The sequence below is a fragment of the Haplochromis burtoni genome, unplaced genomic scaffold, assembly GCF_018398535.1.
Source record: "Haplochromis burtoni strain Fernald_Lab_line unplaced genomic scaffold, NCSU_Asbu1 Contig_681, whole genome shotgun sequence".
Classification (NCBI taxonomy): domain Eukaryota; kingdom Metazoa; phylum Chordata; class Actinopteri; order Cichliformes; family Cichlidae; genus Haplochromis; species Haplochromis burtoni.
Genome location: NW_024583042.1, coordinates 161251 through 181424, shown reverse-complemented (window position 1 = coordinate 181424; position 20174 = coordinate 161251). Strand labels below are relative to the sequence as shown.

Sequence of the window (20174 nt, the reverse complement as noted above, 5' to 3'; positions counted from 1 at the left end):
CACTTTAATGGATTCTCGGATACATTTTCACAAACTGAAAACTTTGTAACAGCCTGTAACACTATATGCGTGTGCTTGTGCGTTAACTGGAGGTGAATCTCTGTGCTGGCTCCCACCTGATTCCTCGACATCACACATATAACGTTAAGTCTAAACTTAGACGCAGGAGCCACCTTAAGAGAGGGACTTAAAGCCATATTACAGTTTAAGATGTGAGAACAAAGTTTACAGCATATTGTATCTCTTAAGTCTTTTTTTTGTGCTCATGTTTTTGGTCTCTGCATTCTCCTGTCGCAAATCAAGATCTAAGGCTCCTTTATTTGTGTTGTACAATAAATTATACAGGAAACTGCTGCTCAACACAGGATCTCCTCGTAGTATAGATAAAAATAGAAATTTATAAGAAGGTAGATAAAACATGTAAATATTACAAAAAATGTTCTGAAGTCTAGTCATGTGCGTTCTTAATGTCCTGTATCGTCTGCCCAACGGCAGAAGTTCAAAAAGATGGTGAGCAGTGAGCGAGTCCTTAAAGATGTTTGTTGCTTTCTGAAAGCAGCAGGATGTGAAGATTTCAGGGCAGGTAGGAGAAATGTCTGATCCTTTCCTGGGAAATCGTTCGGTCAGTTCTAGAGATGATTCTGCTGGATTCTCCTCACTGTGAGTGAAGACACAAATTTAGTCGAAGCCAACTGCAAAGGGGGGACCACGAAAACATCCGTAACAGACCTAATCAGACCTTTCAGTTACTGTCACCTGGCTAAAACTAAAGCTATGTACAGCCACTGAGTAAGAGCCTCGTTATGAGCAAAGGGCCCAAGCAGTTACCTGTGTCTGGGCTTGACTGTCATGTTCCTTGATCTGTTCCTGGGGAGGTTTTTTAGTACGGTGGTCATTTGTCCCACTGAAGGATACTGCTGTCCCACAGCTCCTGGTCTCAGGGAATTTACTTTGTCTGTCAGTAATGTTATGGCTGATAGCTCTACTAATAAAAATGAATCAATTTGTTCATATTAAAATCAGTTGTTAGTTTTATGTGAGCTGAAAAATAACAATTGATGTGTAAAATAAAAAAAAACAGCACTTAGTGGTTTGTGAATCTGTCACCGTTGCTCTCACTGAAATCCAAAGAGTAACTTCTCGATGTGAACACATGCTGTGTGATGAAAGCAGTTTGTTGTGTTATTGACAATGACCTATTTTTCCTCGCTCTGCCTCCCAGATCCACACACTAATGGAGCCATTTTCTTCTTCTTAAAGCTTGTTTTACACAATTTTCTTCCCTGCTTAACTCTGCAGAACGCAGGATAACAGAAAGGAGCAATTTAGGCTGCCAGTCAGACTCAGCTTTGAGGACATGACTTCAGGTCAGAAGCGTGAAAAGCCTCTTTAACATGAAATCTATTTTTTCTTTGCTCTTCTTGCATTGAAACAAACTGCAGGATGACTGTGAATTGATGCTCCGTTTCATGCACACTGCATCGGTTTTCCATATTTAAAGCTTTTTCATAGTTGGAAAACTGTTGTTGGGCAATTTTTGTCATGTGGGTGAGATGACACGGAGAGTTAGTGGTTTAACCACAGTGTTTTAAGACTATTGATTAAATTAGTTTGCATTACTTATATAGTCAGCGGAGTAGGAAACTGATATCCCCTCAGCCCTGTGATGGACTTGTGAACCCCGCCTTTTGGATAGGCTTCAGTACCTCCAAGGGGAAACTAAGTTTGAATAGTGGGTAAGAAAATAGATGGATGGCTGGATGTTTCCTTAGCTGAAGCACGAGTTTCAGCCATGTTTTAGAAGTCTGAAGAAATCTGTCAGTGTGGCTCTGTGGGCTTAAACAGAAAAAGCTGTAAAACTAATGAAAATAATGCTACAAGTCCAAAATATGTCCTTCATATTCTCCAAAGGCGTTCATCGGGCTGGATTGGTGTCTTTTGTAGTCCGATTGTGACTCCTGGGCCTTAAGTTCGATATTCCCGCGTTACAGTTTGGGTGTGTTGAGGCGCATCCATTAGATAATAAAAACTGAAGAGTTTGAAGTTTGGAGGTCGGGTTTCTAACTTGCCGTCGTGGTCCTGAGCCATCTTTGCAGTGTGGCGGCATGCTTTCTCCTTGGTATCTGTGCCATCGGCATGGGTGATTGTTCTAGGTGTGCTATTATTTTTAGGTGTTTGGCACATGATGGGGTGCTTTGTCAGAGTACTGGCCAGTGAAATGCCACAAGCAAACATTTCACTGTGGATCAATATCATCCACTATATCTGTCAGTGGTGTTAATGTTGTGGCTGCTCAGTGTATACCTACTGCGTTTCAAGCCTTGTGTCACAAGCTGCTGTACAGTATCGGAGCCCCTGAACTGGCGACGAGTGGTCATGTTACTCGACTAAATAAGGCAACATTTCGGTGTGGGAGAGAGCGTGGAGCGTGGCTAATTGGCAGAGGAGCTTCACACGTTCTCATTGATCAAAGTGTGTGTGTGTGTGTGTGTGTTTCACACCAGATGGTGACAGTGCATGAGTCAGTGTGTGTGTGCGTATGACGTCCAGCTGACATCATGCAAACCAACTCCTTTGCCAAACACACCCAAGCCCATGCACTTGATTGCTAACATTTTTGGCTGCGTGTTTGTGTGTCTGTGTGTGTCTGTGTGTGTGGTATAGTGGCATCTATTGGTATGCTGGCACACTTTGGGATGTATTAGGAACTACTTTTATATAGTGTGTGTGTGTGTGTGTGTGTGTGTGATTTCTCACGGTTAAGCAGGTGGAAATCTTGTTGTGTGTTTCCTGTTCACTGACGCGTAAAGGTGCAATCTGGATGCCTGACTGAGAGGACCTGCCTCCCCACCTACACACACTATTAATGCTTTGATACCCACCTCATCTCACACAGTTAACGGTGTTATTTCTGCTCTATTTCTGTCACCTGGCTCAGTCACCTAACTCTATTTAAGGAAGAAATCACCTAAAAGAGAGAAAAAAAAAGGAGGATTCACTTTGCATGTGTCTGGTGATGTCAGACTGTTAATGTGACCTAGGACTGACTGATGAAAGCAATACCCGGCTGGGTTGGGAATAATGTCTCTCGAGGCAGCACAGTAACTCAATTTCTGGCATTATCATCGAGGAGCTGTTCAGCCGTCAGGGTTCTGATTCTCTTCTTAAAAGAAGTGCTCATTTCAACCCTGCTGACAACGAGGATAATTAAAAACTCCACGTAGCCCGTCTCCTGCTGTAGATTTTGTATGTGTATACTTAGATGTATGTTATGTGGTCATGGCCATTAATCTGCCGCCTTCTAGGCTGTTTGCCGGTAAACTTAATTGCCATTCTAAGTCTGACCACTTAATTATGCCAGTTGCACCATCTGGGCTTGAGGCTTCTTTTCAGTCGACCATACTTTATGTATCGAGTTTAAAACAAGGACAGGATATATTTTATATAACAAGAAGCACAAACCTCTGCAAAGTCAGCTCACTGTCCGAACAGCGTTTACTTTAAAGGCAATAGTATTGTGTTTTCAGTTTTAAATAGCTCTGTTATCACTTTGACAATGTATACCACATCACGTCTCTAAGTTTTGAGGCTTTTTTTTTGTCAGTTTTCAGGTAATAAATCATGAAGTTGACCTTTAAGACCTTGGTGGATGGATGCCAAATTTTAATGGATTATTAACGTGGTCCCATTTTACACCAAGTTTTATCAGAATTCAGTAAAACCTTCTCGAGCTATCCCGTTTACAGACAGAATGATAAACATGCAAATGCTACTAAAAACACAATCTCACCAGGGTGCATCAAAAAGAATCATCCAATTTCAAGAAGCTATATTTTTTTTAAAGTAATGGACATAGAAGCTTGCGTATATTTTAAAATGAGCACAAGAGCTCTGTGCAGGCCAGTCGGGTTTATCTGTTTCTTTATGGGCTAGGCTTTTGTTCAGGTTGAATGATGCTTGGATGGAACTTCACATTTGCAGTTGGTTATTTCTTATAGTCTGCTGCCATAAAGCTGTGGTTCTTTCCTCGTGCCTTTCCTGAGGTTAAATTGAAAGCATGGCAGTTCAAACTGATAAAAATTAATTGGGTAAAAAGTACTGCAAATGAGTTTAAAACCCAAAAGGACCAGAGTTATCAGACCACCCAACCTCATTTAAAGTTTTCTATTCCGTACTGACACCCAGTTTAATTTTATGCTGCCTCGCTTTTTCACCACAGAGCCGAACTTCACGCTGACCCTCGTGGCTGAAGTCAACCCCCAGACGACAGCTGAGCCAACAGAACTCGCCTGTCGCGTCACCAACATTGCCAACTTACCTCTTGTAGGCCGACTGGGCGTCAGCTGGGAGCACACATCGCTTCCTGGTATGTTTAATTCAGATTTACTTTAGAGAAGTTTTTCCACAGAATCACTCAATTTTTAAATTGTTCTGATACCGGCAGGGTTAGGGGGCGATCCTCAGACCTCACATCCCATTGGTTCCTTGGATGCTAATGGCAACCTGCTGCCGGGGTCGATTTATATGGAAAGGATGAAGAGCGGTGCGTTAACGCTGAGCAGAGTCCAGCCCAACACGTTCAAGCTGCGAATCCTCCGCACACAGGTACAGTTTTACATGCTGTGCAGCTAAACGTTGCCCTGCAATAATTTTAAAGTGTTATTGGAATCCTGAAAACGATGAAGTGCTATGAGGCTAAATTGTGGTTAAATGAGTATAAAGTGATGGAAAGAGTAAATGGCAGTCAGGTGTCGATAAAGGAACTCGGAGGCATTAATGGGCATTCATTTTCGCTCTGCAGGAGATCGACATGGGCCAGTATGTTTGCAGTGTGTCTGCTTGGAGCGTCAACAGCCAGGGAGACATGGTGAAGACCTCTGAGAACAGAAGCTCGCCGCTGACTGTGCGATGGGACACCAAGCGTAAGAAAGCTTTTATTATGACTTAGATTCTTGATTCACTGGCATTAGTAATCAGAAAAAGCATGTAGATCTTTATTCTTTCTAGCTTTTATCTGCTGGTCAGTGGGGCTAATGTTATTATTTTTAATTAAAAGAATGTGGAGAAATTGCTGTGCAGCATCTATTACAAAAGAATCATAAACCGTTGTGATATAGTCGAGGCTTACCAGCCTCAAAATTATTACAACAAATTGCCTTTTAATTCAGTGTGACTTACCAAAAACATATGAAAGTAGCAGAAACGAGTTTCTTTTCTGTAACTGAGACTTCCACTTTTGTGGATGTGATTCTGTGTCACATGCAGATAAAAAAACTGAGCTTTGTATCAGTGTTTTGGCAAAATTAACAGTATACCTGCCTGTGTGCGTGCACAAATGTGCCCGGTCAGTGAGATACTTAATGAGGTGTTTTTGGAAGAAATACAGAAAATCCAAACTCAGATTCGTGATTCAGAAAACTACTCATGCACTGCCAGGCTGCCACAGTAGCTTCACTGCTGAGTTTCATGAATAAATGTTAATGTGTCCATATCGTTTATAGACTTTACAGAAGAATCCCACAACAGACCTCCTTTTGTCTCAGCTTCACTGTCACAGTGCGCACACACACACACACATTCACTTCCTCCCTATTTGAGATCTACATGTTGAACTTGGTGACCATAATTTAGCTGATTGGGCTGTGATGTAATTGCAGTGTGCTGCGCGTGTATGTGTGTATGGGTCTGCTTTGAATGAGTCACAGTTCATAGTCTAAGTACTTATCACTTCCCGTTGACCCCTGTCAATGGTGGGGACTTCCCCCTGTCTGTGATGGTTTGAATGACGCTCTTCTTAGAACTAAATGATTGAACGGCCGCTTCTATTTCCAGGTCCGATTGTGAATGTGATGGCTAAACGCATCCGTGAGGCATCAGTAGGAGGCTCTACCTTTGAATTGGGCTGCAGTGTCACCACTCAGAACATTGGTGATGCGGGGTACTCTGTGCTCATCCAGTCTCAGGACAGCTTGGACAGCACCGTGAGGACCATCATGACTCTCAGCCCGGACAATGTCGTACAGCACGGAGGAGCCACAGACCCAAACAGGAGGTACACATGAACACATTTAAGTAACAAACTGCAGTTTCTTGTTTTATATTGAGACATATAAAACAATTTCTTTTGACTGCTTACTCAGAGACAATCTGGTTCTGACCAAGTCGGGTGCGGCAGAGTTTCGGTTTCGCCTGGCAGGTGTCCAGCTGTCCGACAGAGGTTACTACTGGTGTGACGTCACTGCATGGACGAAACAGCAGCCGGGACAGGCTTGGACTAAAGCCAGCAGCTCAGAATCAAATAAAATCAGGATAAACTTCCTGGAAAATGGTGAGTTTTCCAAAATTTCCACCCTCCTCTATCTGAAGTGGTTTTCTGACGATCTCCCCTTCAAGGTTGCGTCATTGGGCAGCCTGCAACACTTTTACAATGGCTGCTGGTTGTAGGTTTCTCTTGTTCTAACCCTTGTATTGTATGTCTGCGATGCGCACTGCATGTCCAAAGTTGTTTTCTCTTTAGAGAAGAGGCTAAAGTAATATGGAGCCAAATCTGGCGAGTAGACCATGTGGTTGGGCTATGAAAGGCGTTTATATAAATTATATAGCCTGTTTTTAAACATTACAGTCAACAAGCTTTACACGATCGAATCCAAGAACAAAAATGAAATAATAACTTCTTAAGTTAATCAGTTTAGCTAGATGTAGCTAAAGCCAAAATATGGTTAGCAAAACTAAGGTTGTCAACCATCATTATACCAAGTTTTTTCACATAGGTTGAAGTCTTCAGTGCCCCAAGAGACAAATGTAATGAATCAATAGGAATCATTTAGTAGAGAGCCAGATAGATCAGGGTATCATCTGCATAGATATGTTAACCTGCCTTGTATGCCTGAAAGTATCACTAAAAGATCAAACAAAAGAGGACCAAGGATTGATCCCTGCTGGACTCCACATGGCGTTACGGTTTTCTCTGATTCATAAGCATCAATGGAGACAGAATAAATAATCCCTACCTTGAGAGTATGATCGTATACCATGCATGAACACTCCCTGTAGGACCCAATCAAATTTTCTAACCTGTCAGATGGTGTGTTAGGATGTACAGTATTGAATGCTAACATTACCAGGGTACTCAGTTTGCCTGAATCTGTATTCAGGCTGGTATCCGTTATCTTCAGGAGGGCGCTTTCTGTGCTATGATGTTTGTAAAAGTCTGATTGCAAGATTTTAGAATAATGTTAGATAATTATGAAACGCACTAGGATCCAGGTTTCTCTTTTTCAAGTGAAACTGCAGTCCCTAAGGAAGACTGTGTTAGTGTGGCCAAAATAAGCCCTTTGTTGTCAGTGGGCTGTGTGCCGACACACACGCTACAGTTCTGGCCATCTCAGTCAAATGTCCTTCCTCAGTTACTTCAGAACATTACAGCAGAGGATCTACATTAAATCTGTCCTGCGGGATGGATTCACTGTGGACAGCCCTGTGAATATAAACAAGGATGAAGAAAACCCAAAGAGCATGCTCCTGGCTTGGACGCTGAAGGCTCTGACGCCTGCTATTTGGTCTCAAATTCTGAAGACCCACCTCTCATTACCAGAGCTGATTCTCGTTGTGAAAGCTGAATCATTTTGAAACAGGAGTTCATGCTCAAGTTTGATGAAATGGCAAAAATGCCAGAGGTCAGAACAGGACTCGTAGAGAGTGATTTACAACAGGCAATCAGATGGCAGGTGAGACGTAACTCTGATTGCTGCCTGTACAGAAAACTCTTGATTTCAAGCGTACGTCTGCCAATGCAGTGACTGAAGGGGCTAAAGGGGGCTGTTAAAACTTAGCAGTGGAGTTTCATTTCAGTCACCCTGGAGGACGTCACTGTGTGTTTGCTGAGGAGGCCTGAGTTTATGCTTTGAGATAAACTTTACATGTGAATTTAGAGTCGAAAAAACACTAAAGAACCAGCAGCTGCTCCTCTGTTTAGCACAGGATGACAGAGTTCATGTTAAACCTCCACCCTAATTGCGCCCTTTTACTCGTAGGTGGGTTTTTTTCTCACTTGTGTTGCTCCTAAGGCTGTATTTGTTTTGTAAGACACCATCTCATTTAATGAAACCTCCTAAAAGCAGCCTTTATGCAAAGTGCATAATTTAATGCTAAATGGTGATAAAATATTTTCCAAGCACTGTAGTGAAATTCATCAATAATAGAGCCGTTGTCTAGTCTTTCGATCACTTATTCACTTTCATAACAGTGGGAACAAATACCAGCGAATAAATTAATATTAAGGCCTTGCAATTATCCTGGAAATCTCAAAGTAGCTGTCTATTTATAGAAATGTGTAAGCATCCGTGTTCTGTACATCCCTCTACACAAAATAAATACACATCCTCCTCCCACACAGTGTTAATAATGAGCAACATAAATTCCCTAAAAATGTGCGGTGATAAAGATACTCTCTCACACACACAGATACACACCTTAAGCCCTTTGACGCCCACCACAGCCACTGGCCTACTTAACTTTCTTTGATCTGGGAAGTAGGAGACAGGAGAAACAGGAGCGTCAGAAAGGGAAGGAGGGAGGCAACAAGGAAGACAATGTGAGAGAGGTGGTAAAGTGGACTGAGGAGGAGGAAAGTGCAATGGGTGAGGCAGAGAAATAGAAATGGAAACAATGTGGAGAGCAGCTGAGGCAGTATCGGGGCCGGCTGGGGGGTTGGCGTGGAGGTATGCATCACCAGAAGAAGGAAAGTTGCCAAAAAGAGGATGAAGGGAAGATGAAAGTCAACAATAACAAAAGGTGGAGAATTTTAGAGAAAGGACAATGATAATAAAGTGATTAACTGTGTTAAATCAGTGAAAATCACAAACGTGTGGCTGTCTGTTGCTAATCTATTTCTATCTACATACACGTTAAACAGAAATTAGCTGCTTACACTGAGAATCCAGTCAGAACCTCACAGATCTGAAAGAGAAATTCAGGAACTCCCCTACAGATGGTGACGTAGCTGCTAGAGGTGGGAATCACCAGACACCTCGCGATGTGATATTATCACAATACTTCTCACTTCAGGTTTAACATTTGTGATATGGTGACTGAAACATATATTATATAACCAGAATACAAGCAGCTGAGTTAAGTCCCCTCGAGTTCTGCTTATTGATACGCTCATTCAGATTGATGGCAACATGTCGGCAATCTGTCTGCATCTATAATTTTGCAATCATTTGGAAACCTTCGTATCTGTAACACAGAGATTTCCCACGTGGGATCAATAAAGTATCTATCTAGCGATGTAATGTTCCATATATGAATTGATAACCCTGTGTGAAAGCTAACCATCGCAGCTGAAAAATGTGAAAAACACCAGTTTGTCTAATGGCCACTTAGAGGATGTTTCCAAAACTCAGCCTGTCTCCATAGTTCCTAAGTAAAATGCCCATATTAAGATAAAACCATAAATGTATACAACATAAAGTAGTAGCTTTAGCATCATCACTATTTCTCCTGAGTAAACTCAGCCTGCGTTTGTGGTTTTGATGCCTTTTGGAGCATCATAACACGGTGATATGCTCTGTGGTGCAGATGGTCCAAGAAGTCTGTTCTCCGGTTTTGGTGAGTGAAGCTTTAGTATGTCATTTGTATGTTACTTAGCACTAATTAGCAGTCTGTGTCATCCACCCATATATCATTTAATGCACCATGCTAACCTTGCTTGTTAGCATTAGCTGATCACGAAGTCCTCCAACATCTCATGCAGCAACATTTTCCTCTAAAAGATAAATAAATAAATGAAATATGATCGTAGCTTTGATGCTAAAGTCAAATATAGGTCACATTATGGTGGCTACTTCCATCTTTTATATACAGCTAATAAGTAACCACACGTATAACCTGCTTATGCAAAAAATACAGATAAAAGATGCTGCCATGAAATTAGGAACCATTACATTTATGAGTGAATGAGCTACCGTGAGGAAATTAGAGCATGGAAATCCAAAGCACAGTTTAGATGACAACTTCAAGTTGCTGTTTGTGGGCAAAAAGATTAGGAAGTCTTCTCAGGGGACATAATATTTAGTTTGAAAGCAGACGCCACCACCTGGAGTAAGTCGCACATCTTTGTTAAAAGACTGGATGAAACATTTTTAATCGTGTGCGAGAGACGTTTGGTGACAGCAGAGATGCTCTGAGGCTGCAGGAGCGAAGAAGTGAAAGATGACAGCAAATTGGAGGAAACGTGGAAAAGGAGAAGATGAACTGAAGACCGTCTTCTGTCTTTCTCTGGGGAGGGCAGGAACCCTTGAGCTTTACTTCCCTTTTTTTTTTCTTCTATCACACTGTTTTTACCTTCTTCGTTCCTTCCACCACCCCTTCCCTCTCTCACCCCTGCTGTCTCTCCCTCCCTCCCTCCCTCCCTCGCTCTCTGAGACAACTTCAAAGTGAAGCCCTTTGGCCAATCAGCCAGCTGCAAAGATCTGCACCACTGCTTTCCTTTTCTCTCTCTGCTTGCGTGCGTGTGTAATCTTTCAAGTGTTCGAGCGCGTGTGTCCGAGTTGAACATTTTGAGTTGACCCCACACAGAGCAACACACACGCACACACTCCCACACTAACAGCGATCAAGCTTCAAGCAGAGTGGTTTTCAAGAACCCCTTACACTCGCCTTGGGGGACGGAAGCGCTGTGCACTCGTCGTTGTTGTGTGTGTGTCGAGTGCATCCACAAACTGGCAAGCCTCCCATTGTTCCAGCTGTATCTTCAATGTTTCAGACGTGCTGTGGTATTTCTGCCTTGCACGGGGATCTTCTGCGAGGAGGTATATGGAAATGCAACGTCTCAACAGCACAGTCACTGTTTAATAATTCAGCCTTTAAGTGATTTTAACCGTTAAAATTAAGTGAGAAGTATATAAGTATACGAAAAAAAGTGGTATCTTTTTCCAAGAGTAAGGCCTCTATAAGAAACAATGTCCCCATTTCAGACATGACCTTTTCTTTTGTGAAAGTCTTCATTAGTAGAGTCTGGCTCTGATCCCAGAGTGAGATAGAGGAATGAGCTAAAAGGAGAACTTTAATGTCCACCTTTACTGGGACACATTCCTAAACTCAATCATTCATCGTTTATTAGAAGGTTTTAAGTTAAATCCGTGTCATCCAACATATCATTTGTCCTCTCATGACAAGACCATCCATGGCACAGAGTGATGAGCACGTGCTTCCTAATACAAACATCAGCGACGTAAAGGAATTTTAAGGCCAGGCTTTCTTTGGACTTGCATATAGATCACCAGTGGCAAGACTTAAACATGTCTTAGTATTTTCATAATGTTTATGCAGCTGGAGTGCATGCATTATACAGTATGCTACTCATGACAGCATGGGGAGTGCAGACTTCTGAGGGAAAACTGTCAGAACATTTTAGATTTTACGAGAAATGGCTCCAAGGTCTCACGACTGTAGTTATTCCCGGGCAGTTTTTTTTTTCCTTTTCTCCACACGATCAAATTAATTTGTACGTCACTTTTCTTGTTTTGCAACCCAATCAGCACTACACTTTAAGACACAAATTCACCACAAATGATGTTGTCCAAGGATAGGGATCATTTCTATCTATCTACATGTTTGCTAATATCTGAATTAATCCTTTTTTTTTTTTCTATGATGATCCAATTCTTCCATGTGTTGGTTTCCAGGCATAGAATCACACAGGCTTAGATCTGGTTACCAACTATCTGGGGTTAACTGGTCCCAAAGGACACATCTATATTTCCTGACCGGTTGCCAGTGGTTGCTATGAAATTGATTGCTAAAGCCCCGTTCACAGAGGAATAGAGCCCGGTCAGTAACCACCAGGTCCTGCTCGTCGAGTGGTGGCTAAACTGTGAAAAGCATGATGAAAACTGGAAGCAGAGACTTTTTTTGCCTTCAAAATAAAAGTTTTACCTTTTGGAAAATATTGGTAGCAGCAATAAGGCACAGCTTTTACTTTGAGGGTGAGCGTTCAACGTTTCCTGTTTGCTTTGCAGTTTTTCCAAGTTTCATTACAGCTCAGTGGGGTACAGGCAGCTGGTCAGGGAATAAACGTTTCGCTATTGAAACCAATTGTTGCAGATGGGCGCTACGCACTCTAGGCTAGTAAATGCATCTCTGGGACATATACTTACCTTCTTATTGGCAATTAACCAAACAGTAATTCGTATTATTTGTCAGATTATTGCAACTTGGATTTGAAGCTGCACAGAAAGGTAACACTCTTCTTGGCACCCACCTTTCGTTGAAAGTGGACACACGCCTAAGAAGAACTTAAGGCTGTGTAAAATCTTACAGTTGTCATGAAAAAGGGGAAATTGGCTGTAGCTTTCTTACTTTCTTACTTTTATTTTTTGTACCTGGCTTTAAAACTGCTTTTTAATGCTGCAAAGCAGTTTAACATGGGAGTCTGTGGGGATTAACTCAGCAGGGACCCTCATAATTCAGCAGACCATCTGCACATATTTTAAAAGTATCCAGAACAGAGTGAGGAGCGGTGAGGGGGCGGGCAGACTGTCAGGTTAAGCGCTCCTGTGTGAGGTTTCCATCGCGGCCTAGCGTGGACCTTGACCTGCTGAACCTACTCGTAGATTTCAAGACTCGATGAACGTTCGAAATCTGAAACTAGATCCTGGTTCAAGACCCAGACACATATTTTTCTTTATCTCATCCCTGACTGAGAGTTTTTCTCACAGATTAGCTGCCACTCTGAACTGTATTTAAAGACTTACCTGACTGAGGTGCAGGTGAGAATTCCCACGTCTTGCGCAGTCTATTAAGACATTAGCCGGTCTTTAACCTGCCAGCTCCCTATTACAAAGTCAGTGTGATGCCAGATTGGTCCGATTTGCAAATCGTGCTGTGTGTGGTGCATCATTCATGCTCCAACTGCTTCAGAAAAACACCGTCTCCACTTCGACACAGTTTCTGAAGCAGACTGCGTTCTGCTCCATGTGAGAGAGATCCTGATCTACAGCTCCAAAAGGTTTCACATGTAAAAAATGGCTTTTCACTCCTTCCTTCCACTTAGACGCATAGCATGCAAAAGCAGAAATTACTTGTTAGTAAACTAATTTTAAACATAACCCGAAAGAGCCTCAAGCGTTTTCCTTTTTTCTAACGAAACGGCCCAAAGCCAACCTGAAAACTTCATTGGGTTGCAGAATATAAAGCCATTAAGGTGTCAACACTGAAGGCACACTTGAATTTGTAGCTATAAATCTTTATAGTTGAGGGCTTTGTTAGCCTTGGAGCAGCGGTTCCATTTTACAAATTTATAGCGGGTGCCGAGCTCTGGTTTTGAGCTACCATCTGCTTTAGCTACAGTGCTGCTGTTTCCTGCTTGTTGATTTCAGCATATCAGAGAACCCGCAGACTGTGACTTTAAAGCAGTATTTATCATCTGAGGGCTGAACTATATTTTCTCCCCGCAAGCTCACATCTACTGTCTTTCCTCAGGGACCCGAATGCCGAATTATCGTATATGTAGGTTTAAAAGCAAGCCTGTGTTTGAACGAGCCCTTTTGATCTCAGCAGAGTTTCTCTGATGTTTGTTGTCTGTGTCAAATGTCTCTTGAATAAAGCTCATTTGAACCGATGTGCTGGCGTTTGCAGGCCCATCCTTCTCCATCGCCATCAAGTCGGACGATAGCAGCGTTTATCCGTGGGAAACGGCAAAGATGGAGTGCTCGCTCAGCGTCTCCGGATCCTCGCCAAAGACTGGTACAGTGCACACACACACAGCATATATGGAGGTACTGTATGTGAGGTTTTCTCACGTGCACTCATAAATCACGATCTGCAACTGTTGCAAGCTCTTTTCATCTTTTTCCACGCATGCATCGAGACACTGCTGCAGCTCCCACATGTGCAAATTCATACAAACGTTTCCTTTGCCTTCTTCACCTGTCAACCTGTCAGCAGCAGCCTTAATAAGAATGATGTGATGATTAAGAGTTCTGCATTCTTTCTCCTTCCTTTGTGGTTTTATATTCGGGGCTTGGTTACTTGGTGCACTGTACTAACATTTCTATCCAGGCTGCTTTCACTCATGTAGACTTTGAGGTCCGTACTGTTAGGTTTCAGTTTCTTCTGATATGAGAAACCACAGGTTAAAAAGGGGGAAACGGTAAACAATATTGTGTCACATCAGAACGCCAGAATGAAGGGTTTGCTTTCAGTTAGGTGGTCTAACCAGTGCTGTGACTCAAAGCAGCAACCTTGCCAAGTTTGTTGAATTTGCAAAGAACAGCCCAGCCTTCCTACCATCAGGTCAAAATCTGTAATCCTGTGACACAGACTGTCATTGAGTTCATGCATACAAATTCAATTATTGGTGGGCAGGTTAATTATTTAATCAGCAGAACATGAATCAATAACAGCTTCAACACACTGTTATGTTCTCTTCTTCCAGTCTCTTCAAGTGTGAGGACTTTCCACCCACTGTGGCGGCTGCACCTTATCTTAAATTGGCTGTGGTTAATTAAATTGCCATACACAAAGCATACATTGTATATAAAAGATGGACACGATGGCCTGAAAAGTAAGGCCTAGATTATACTCCATTGCTCCATGACACAGAGAAGGAGTAAGTCCTGTTATACTTCTTTGAGGTCAACTTTGAGTCTCCCTGGTGTGCGCTCATAGAAAATCCACACGGTCACAGACAAACAGTCACACGGACATCCGCAAGAACCCTCGGGCTTATTGTCCGATGATGGAATTTCCATGATTGGGTCCTTAGTGGACCCTAGTGCACACTAAGATAACAGACTCGCAGAAAGTGTAATCCCGACTGAAAGAGGACACCGTTACTACTGCTTTTGCCCAGCAGGGTGCGCTACCACTGGTTGAAAAATGCTGCCCAATTATTAATATAATATAATAATATACAAATATTCCACATGATGCACTTGATTTTGTGTGTGTGTGTGTGTGTGTGTGTGTGTGTGTGTGTGTGTGTGTGTGTGTGTGTGTGTGTGTGTAAACCGGTAAAATTATTCCTGGGATGATAAAACTCTGAGCCACTGACACAGTGCTGGTAGTCTTATTATTAATCCAGTAATCAGTGAGCTTAATTATTAGACTCGACGCCATCATAACGTCTGTTTTTCCGCAGAATGTTGATGTGCTCACTTCTCTTCATTGCAGCTCCTTTAAAGGCTTACAGACACACACTCACTCATACACTACCACACTTGAGCACACGCACACAAAGACACCTGCACGTGAACATCAGATCTACCTCATCCAGGAGGTGCTGTCAGAAGTCGTATTCTTTTTTCTGTCTTTTTTTGGCCTCCTGCTCATGTAAGAAAACCTTCCAAGAAAACGGCTTAAAGGCTATTTTATGCCTTAGTTTGCTCGTGTGTATACTTCATTTCATTGGCAGCCTGTCCAGGGCGTACCCTGCCGCTCACCCTGTGACATCTGGGATGGGCTCCAGCCCCCCAGCGACTCTGAAAATGATAAGCGGATGAAAATGGATGGATGGGTGGATTAGTGCATTATTTATTTATTCATTTTTGCATTTAGAAAAGTGTTTTCTTTAAATCTGATTATTGTGTGGCCTGTAAATACACCAAACCCTTTAGTTCTTTTGAAACGCTGTTTGCAGACTATTAAAATTTCTAAGAATATACATTTGATAGCTGCAGACTGAACATACTATTAATTTATACATGTTTTAGTCGCATGTTTTAAGCTGTAAACTGGTCGTATGAGTATATGCAATAGAAGTTAAATAGAATTTATTATTTCCATTACTGTACATGTACAATGTTCTGTGACACTGGAAAGTCCCCATAGCACACCAATGGATGCCTCCTGTGGGAACCATCTGTAGTATAACACACTACTTCTTTCTTCTCTCGGTCCATCTATATCTCCGTCTGCCTCGCCCCCCCTCCTCCGTCTCTCTTTCTCCATCACTCTAAACATCCATTCATCTTACGCCCTCCTCTTCCTCTTCACTCTGTACTCTTTAACTTGAACACATCACACGACTGTGCGCATAACTCACCACCTCGCTCGGCCCAGCTGTCACTGTTTCCCTCCGATTTCTCTTTGCGTCCTTCCTGCCCCGTCCAACATGCGTTTTCTATATTATATCCACATAGTGAGCTGATAAAGCACAGATGGATAGTTAATGCTGCATTTTAACAAGCAGAGTTAACAAACAGAGATGAATACAATTTCTTTTCTTTTTTTTTAATCCAGTTTTTACAGCCAAACATGATTATTTTTGCGCCTGTGTCCTTGTAGGTGTGCATATGTGTAAGCATTAACACAGATGTGTAGAGCTGCAGGGATTGTGGGGGGTTTGCACCAGGGAGCGGAGCCTTCCTCTCCATGACAGCTGATAAAGATGCTACACGTGGATATTGATGTGTTCATTGTAGGAGGAGAGAGAGTCAGGAAAAGCATGTTGTGCACATAAAATGGTTTATGTTCTGCTGTTGGCTGTTAGCCTTCCTCAGACAGGCAGTTTTAACGTTTAAGAATAAATACTGTATGTGGCCATCAAGTCAAGAAGTCTCTTCAGGCTTTCCGTTAAAGCAAGTCACCTGGATTCACTAAGGAGTCAGCTGGTGACGACATTTCAACCGTTTCAAACTAACATACGCCTAATTAGCTAGCTAATAGCTTCAGCTAGCAAAAATCTGTCATTTCACAGAGTAAAAATAGTTCAGTTTTTTTTACTTTTATCATGAGTATCTCAGTAGACTAAGAGGCAGAAGTTTCAGAGATAAAAAAAAAAAAACTGTCTCTAAGCTCGTTTTCTTTTCTTTTTTTCTGCCATCACGATGGCGCATGTTTCCTGATTTGTGCTTCCTGTGGCCGGGGTTTAAGTTAAACTGTAACTAACGGGCTCAGTGCTAATTGCAAATCATTTGTCACTTCAGCATGTGTGTGCTGTGCAACGCTACGGCAGTAGGAACCGGCTGAATTACTTGGGCATTTCTGTATCGGTGATCATGCTCTCAGCGCAACATCTGGTTCCACTTTGTGCATGAATGAAGGCGCTTTGAGTCACACTTTGCTCTGCAAGTAACATGTGGTCTGAAAATCGCTCTCATTCAGCACCTGATCGGCTTTCATTTGTTCCCTCTTTTATTTATTTCTGTTTTCTGACGATGGCAGTGGGTTTGTGAAACAGCTGGCAGGTTGTAGCAGATGCGACTCAAACAGGAGTGAAGGGGGGAGTGCGTTTTACGGCACAGCTGGAGCGGTTCTTTATCATATATGAAATACATGTTTATTAATGAACTAACATGTTATATACATCCAGGGGAAGTATACACCCACCAGTCACTTTATTTAGTACACTTTGTCATGAAGAATTAAGCTAGCTACCTTCACAACTGTCTTAATTCTTCATGGCACAGATTCAAGAAGGTGACGGAGGTTTGGTCCATATTCACGATGTGAATTTCCTGTTTCACCACATCCCAAAGGTGCTCTATTTGATTTAGATTTGGTGACTGTGGAGGCCAATAGTAGAGTACAGTGGAGTTATTGTCACACCCACGAAACCCTCATCAGACCAGGCAGCGCCTTTCCAATTTTCCAATCTCCAATTTTGCCCATCTGCTTACAGGTTTGACACGCTGTCCATTCAGAGATGCTCTTCTGCACAATTTGTCAATAACAAATGTATATTTGAGACAGCTTGGCCATGCTGGCTGGATTTGTTTTCCTCTCAGACTAGTTTCTGTGAAGGTTAGAGAGAGTTGGACAGATTTAAATGCACAGACAAAACACCGAGCTGTATCAGTTCATGTTTGATCTTTGAACGCTTGCTATAAATAGGCATTTTTCTGGGTAATAACACGTGCGGTTATATCATTGTACGTATCGCTGCGGATGATCATGTGACCATAGAGTTCTTCTGTGATCTAGCTAACCACAAACACTGTTTATATTTAGGGGTTAAACGACTGTGACAGGCAGGTGTGTTTAAGTCTGCGAAAGTGTTCGACAAGTATCCATAACAAACAGATTACACACAAGTTAAAGGACCAATTAGGAAACTGGAATCGAGTGACATGCAGCAGCAAAGGTGTGGTGTGTAGGTTTCCCGAGTTTGGACAACCGCCAAATCTCAGCTTATGCAGGTGTCCTTACATCAAACACACAAAGCTTTTTCTTGGGTGCGACAGCAAGTTGTATAATAACAGCTCGTGTTTGTGTGTGTTCTAATACAAGTGATTTGTTACTGCCTTGACTCTGAAGCTTATTGTTGTGACACAAGAAGGAAACTAAGAAATTACTGAAGAGGTTGAGCAACCGTCTGTGCGTGCGTGTGTGTGTGCGTGCGTGTGTGTGTGTGCGTGTGCGTGTGTGTGTGCGTGCGTGTGTGTGTGTGTGTGCGTGTTAGAGAGAACAGTACATTCCTTAGAGATGGCCAAAAACGGCTCTCCTGTCGGAGCTTGCTTTAACAGCGGGCATGGTGAAACACAATTGCGAACATAACATCCCGCATTGTTCCTCACTGCTTAGTCATTCAGTGCTCCTATTCACTGTTACGCTGACTCAGCCCATTATTAGTGAAACTACTGACTCCATACGTGTAAGTGCGTTGCTACGTCAACATTTATGGAGCGACGTTACATGAGTCAAAGGAACCTGTATCATGTCGCTCTGTCGTCTAAGATATTTTAATATTTTTTACAAATGAGCAGGATTGAAATCGGTTATCATGTCATCCACAGTAGACTGTAATTGTGCAACTAATTAATAGTAGATTTTATCCCAATTGGAAGCTTAGGGATAGAATTGCTAGCCAAGGAGACCCTTGTGTTCAAACAGGATAACTTCCCAATTGCAGATTGTTGATCTTTGGTGCATGACGAATTCTGATCAGTAAAATGGTAAATGGCCTGTAGTTGTATAGCACTTTTCTAGTCCCTAAGGACCCCAAAGCACTTTACACAACCTGTCATCCACACATTCACACACACATCCACACACTGGTGATGGCAGCTACATTGTAGCCACAGCCACCCTGGGGCGCACTGACAGAGGCGAAGCTGCCGGACACTGGCGCCACCGGGCCCTCTGACCACCAGCAGTAGGCAACGGGTGAAGTGTCTTGCCCAGGGACACAACGACCGAGACTGTCCAAGCCGGGGCTCAAACCGGCAACCTTCCGATTACAAGACGACCTCCCAACTCTTGCGCCACGATCGCCCCAAGTAGGAATTCTGTTTATGAGTCAAAATTATTGCGTAATGAATAATCACTTCCTATGAGGTGTACTGGATGCCCTGTTAGACGCATGGATAACTGTATTCAGGTGGCAAAAGAAAGAAATGCATCTGTCACGATCCCATTAAAGGTGATTCTTTAACCTGCTCCTCATTCACAAGCCCTTCTCTTCTACCATCATCAAAGCATCTATGACAGGGGTGTCCACCTCCAGGCCTCGAGGGCCGGTGTCCTGCAGGTTTTAGATCTCACCCTGGGTCAACACACCTGAATCAAATGATTAGTTCATTACCAGGCCTCTGGAGAACTTCAGGACATGTTGAGGAGGTAATTTAGTCATTTGAATCAGCTGTGATGGATCAAGGACATCTAAAACCTGCAGGCCCTCGAGGCCTGGAGTTGGACACCCCTGATCTATGAGAAGATGCCTTCTAATCATAATGATGGACATGCTGTAATTCCTGTTTCCTGCACCATGTGGTACATTTTCAACCATCTTGCCACATGACTCAAACATGGAGTCTGTCTGGTTTATATCATTCTCTTACAGTTTGATGAACTGCTGTAAAATGCTTACTCAAACATCCTTTAATGTCAAAGGTATTTAAATTGTTCTTAAACCCAAACCTACAAAAATGTATTTGCGCTTCATCTTTAGTGCTAATGTGCATGTTAGCATTTATTAGTGGCCAACCGATATATGATATCAATATTTGGGGATTTAAATATTTGATAGAGACACAGGAAGCCACAGGTTTCTGTAACATTTGCTACGTGTAGTTATTTGGGAGTTCGTGTTAAGATAATCTCGCTGTGTGGTTTAAAAAATAATTTTGGTTTGCTCACAAGCTTAAAAACAACAGTTGCCAGCAGAGAAGTTGCAGAGTGCCCTCTGATGGACAAACTATGCAATATCAACACTAATAACAGGGTTAAAGCGT

General features: G+C 42.5%; 1 protein-coding gene across 1 annotated transcript in view; it reads left to right on the top strand.

Annotated features, from left to right (window-relative positions):
* Positions 1-20174, top strand: part of ptgfrnb (prostaglandin F2 receptor inhibitor b) — a 79868-nt gene that overhangs the window by 36617 nt on the left and 23077 nt on the right. Inside the window, exons 6-11 of the mRNA XM_042215213.1 lie at positions 4220-4366; positions 4445-4605; positions 4802-4922; positions 5833-6052; positions 6141-6328; positions 13639-13746. Coding sequence (XP_042071147.1) covers positions 4220-4366; positions 4445-4605; positions 4802-4922; positions 5833-6052; positions 6141-6328; positions 13639-13746 — 945 coding nt within the window. The remainder of the gene's footprint in view (positions 1-4219; positions 4367-4444; positions 4606-4801; positions 4923-5832; positions 6053-6140; positions 6329-13638; positions 13747-20174) is intronic.